Genomic DNA, 3,781 nt, shown 5'->3' with positions numbered 1-3,781 from the left:
AACTTCTCAAGCTGTTAAAGAAGTTCAGCAAAGTGGTTGCATATAAAATTAACTCAAAGAAACAAGTAGCCATTCTCAACTCAAATGACAAACATGTGGAGAAAGAAATTAGGGAAAAGGTACCCTAGTGACAATAGTCACAAACAATATGTAATACCTTGGTGTGACTCTAACTAAGCAAGAGAAGGACCTGTATGAAAAGAACTTCAAATCTCTAAAGAACGTTATCGAGGAAGATCTCAGAAAATGGAGAGATCTCCCATACTCATCGACTGGAAGGATCAACATTGTAAAAATGGCCATCTTACCAAAATCAATCTACAGATTCAATGCAATCCCCATCAAAATTCCAACCCAATTCTTCATAGAGTTTGAAAGAGCATTGTGCAATTTCATCTGGAATAACAAAAGACCTAAAATAATGAAATTCATTCTCAACAACAAGAAAACATCTGCAGGAAACACTATCCCTGACCTCAAGCTATATTACAAGGCAATTGTGCTAAAAATTGCATGGTACTGGTACAGAGATAGGCATGTGGATCAATGGAATAGAATAGAAGATCCAGAAGTGAGCTCTCACATATATGGTCACTTATTTTTCACAAAGGAGCTGTAAACATTCAATGGAAAAAAGAAAGCCTATTCAACAAATGGTGTTGGTCCAACTGGCACTTAGCCTCCAGAAGAATGAAAATAGACCCTTTCTTATCTTCTTGTACAAAGCTTAAGTGCAAGTGGATCAAAGATCTCCTTATTAAACCAGGTACACTGAAATTATTAGAAGAGAAAATAGGGAAAACCTTAGAACACATAGGTACAGGAGAAAATTTCCTGAACAGAACACCAATGGCTTGTGCTCTAAGGTCAAATATCGAGAAATGGGACTTAATGAGATTGCAAAGTTTCTGTAAGGCTAAAGACACTGTCAAGAAAACAAATCGGCAGCCAACAGATTGGGAAAAGATCTTTATCAACCCCACATCAGATAGAGGCCTAATATCCAAGGTATATGAAGCACTCAAGAAGCTAGACACCAGAGAATTAAACAACCCTATTAAAAAATGGGGTACAGAGCTAAACCAAAAGTTCTCAATTGAGGAATATCAAATGGCTCAGAAGCATTTAAAGAAGTGCTCAACATCATTAGCCATCAGGGAAATACAAATCAAAACAACCCTGAGATTTCCCCTCAGACCAAACAGAATGGATAAGATCAAAAATTCAGATGACAGCAGTGCTGGCGAGAATGTGGAGAATGAGGAACACTTCTCCACTGTTGGTGGGGTTTTAAACTGGTACAACTACTGTGGAAATCAGTCTGGCAATTCCTCATAAAATTGGACATATTAGTACCTGAAGACCTAGTTATTCTACTTTGGGCATATACCCCAAAGAAGTTCCAACATACAACAAAGATACATGCACTGCAATGTTCATAGTAACCCTATTTATAGTAGTCAGAAGCTGGAAAGAACCCAGATGTTTTTCAGTAGATGAATGGATACAAAAATTGTGGTATATTTATACAATGGGGTACTACTCATTTATCAGAAACAATGACTTTATAATTTTTAAGAAAATGGATGCATCTAGAGAATATCATCCTGTGAGGTAACCCACTCACAAAAGAAGAGATATAATATGCAGTCCCTAGTAATTGGATACTAACATCAGAAACCTCTGAACACCCCAGAAAAAAATCACAGACTCAAGAAGTTAGAATAAAATAAAGGCCAGAAAAAAAAAAAAAAAAGAAAAAAAAAAAAAAAAAAAAAGAAAAGAAAATCACAAATCATTCTGCTTAATTTTTACACACCAAGGAAACTTTGACTATTTCCAGGTTACATCCAGTTTTACATGTACTTCATGCTCATTGTAACTAGTAAGATTTTAGTGCATAGTATCAAACCTTTAAAAAAATCAGGTACTGATAAAAATGTAGTCATATACTTTTATGCAAAAATTCTGAAAATCTGTATTTTTATCTTAGTTTTTTAAAAGAAAGCTGTTCAATTTATTTAAAAAAAAATAAAAGCATATCCACTCACTACCTACAGCCCAATATTAAAAGAAACAGAATCAGGTTTAAAAGAAATGTTTTCTTTCTGAAACTTTTTGTAGCTCATTCATGATTTACAGCTAACTTTTCAAATTGATAAACCATAGTTTTACTAGTTCCTCAAAATAAGCAAACATAAAGATATTCATCCAAGTAATATGTGTAGAAAGTGAAACAAATGTAAGTACTAAATATCCTAGATATGGGTAGTATACACAAATTTCTATACCATGTTACATACAAGACAATTTACATGAAGCTACAAGTCAATGGTATCAACTGATATGCCAAAATAAAATTTAAAAAGCAAACCCTATGATTAGAGGCTCACAAATGCTGTTTCCCCATTCTTTAAAAGATCAGTACTATCAGATATATTTTACACCATCCAAATTCTTCAGTAATATGTGTACATCTATTATACATAAGATCACATCTTAATTTCAGAAATATATCTTATTTTTACATTGCAGTTTTTTATGTCATTAGAGTTTTTAAAAAATTCTTCAAGTCAGAGCAATCTTCCCATCTTTCTGTTCAGTGCACTCCTCACTTCCTTGTTTCTCAAGGTGTAGATGAGTGGATTGAGAGCAGGAGTGACCACACTGTACATGATGGCAATGGTTCTGTCCTGATCCAGAGAGTTGCCTGAGGTGGGACGAATGTAGGTGAAGAGGACAGGAACATAAAGCAGAATAACAACCATGAAGTGAGAGGCACAAGTAGACAGTGCTTTGTGCAGCATGCTGCAAGAACGGGTCTTGATGAAAAGGTAGGTGATGATATAGAAGTAGGAGAGACATGTGAGAAAAAAGGGAGTGAGTGCAATGGTGCCTGTGACTGTATTGAGCAGCCAAAGGTTGAGCTCAGTGTTTCCACAGGCCAGATCCAGCAAAGGCTTAATATCACAGAAGAAATGATGGACATGATTGGGACCACAGAAGCTCAAACGAGATGTCATTACAGAGTGAAGCAAGGCATGTAAGAAGCCCAATATCCAGATAGTAACAGTCATGTGAATACAGAGCTGGTGATTCATGATGACAGAATAGTGGAGAGGTTTGCAGATAGCCACAAAGCGGTCAAATGCCATCACCGGCAGCAGCATGGCCTCAGTGCTACCCAGGAAGTGGAAGAAATGAAGCTGAGTTATGCATCCCAAGAAGGAGATTGCTTTACTTGTGGAGAGGAGGTTCTCCAACATTTTTGGCAGTGTCACAGTGGAGAAGCAGATATCTAGACATGCCAGGTTTCCCAGGAAGAAGTACATAGGTGAGTGGAGTCTTGGATCCAAGATGATGATCATCAGGATGGCTCCATTCCCAGTTATATTGACAAAATAGATGGTGAAGAAAATTGCAAAGAGAATAGGGTTTAATTCTTGTATGTCTGTCACTCCCAGGAGGAGAAATTCAGTGATGGAGGTTTGATTGGACATCACCTGTAACAAAGAACAATTATTATACAATGCTACCCTGCATGTTGACAAGTCTTTTGGCCATAGATTTTCCTTTCATAATCCAAATATTTTGTGAGTGAGTTATTGTTCTCCATGATGTCTTTGAAATTTTTTTCTAGTATTTACCCATTATTATGTTAAATAACAGTTGTTAAATAAATGTCTGTTGTGGGTTGTGATAAAAAAAATCTTCTAATTTACTACATTATCCCTAATCATTTCCTCTTTAGTTAGTGACTTTGAGTGGAACACAAGCTCAC

At 36.1% G+C, this 3,781-nt stretch overlaps 1 protein-coding gene across 1 annotated transcript; it reads right to left on the bottom strand.

Annotated features, from left to right (window-relative positions):
* Nucleotides 1-2,573: 2,573 nt before the first annotated feature.
* On the bottom strand, nucleotides 2,574-3,500 carry LOC308436942 (olfactory receptor 12D1-like; the record flags this gene model as incomplete). The annotated part of the gene is made up of 1 exon (XM_080937949.1): nucleotides 2,574-3,500. One exon carries the CDS (start codon nucleotides 3,498-3,500, stop codon nucleotides 2,574-2,576), a length of 927 nt encoding a protein of 308 aa, XP_080794075.1.
* Nucleotides 3,501-3,781: the final 281 nt, after the last annotated feature.

The sequence above is a fragment of the Micromys minutus genome (genome assembly GCF_963924665.1).
Source record: "Micromys minutus genome assembly, chromosome: 25".
Classification (NCBI taxonomy): domain Eukaryota; kingdom Metazoa; phylum Chordata; class Mammalia; order Rodentia; family Muridae; genus Micromys; species Micromys minutus.
The sequence above is the reverse complement of the archived record's forward strand: the minus strand, read 5'-3'. Positions and strand labels throughout refer to the sequence as shown.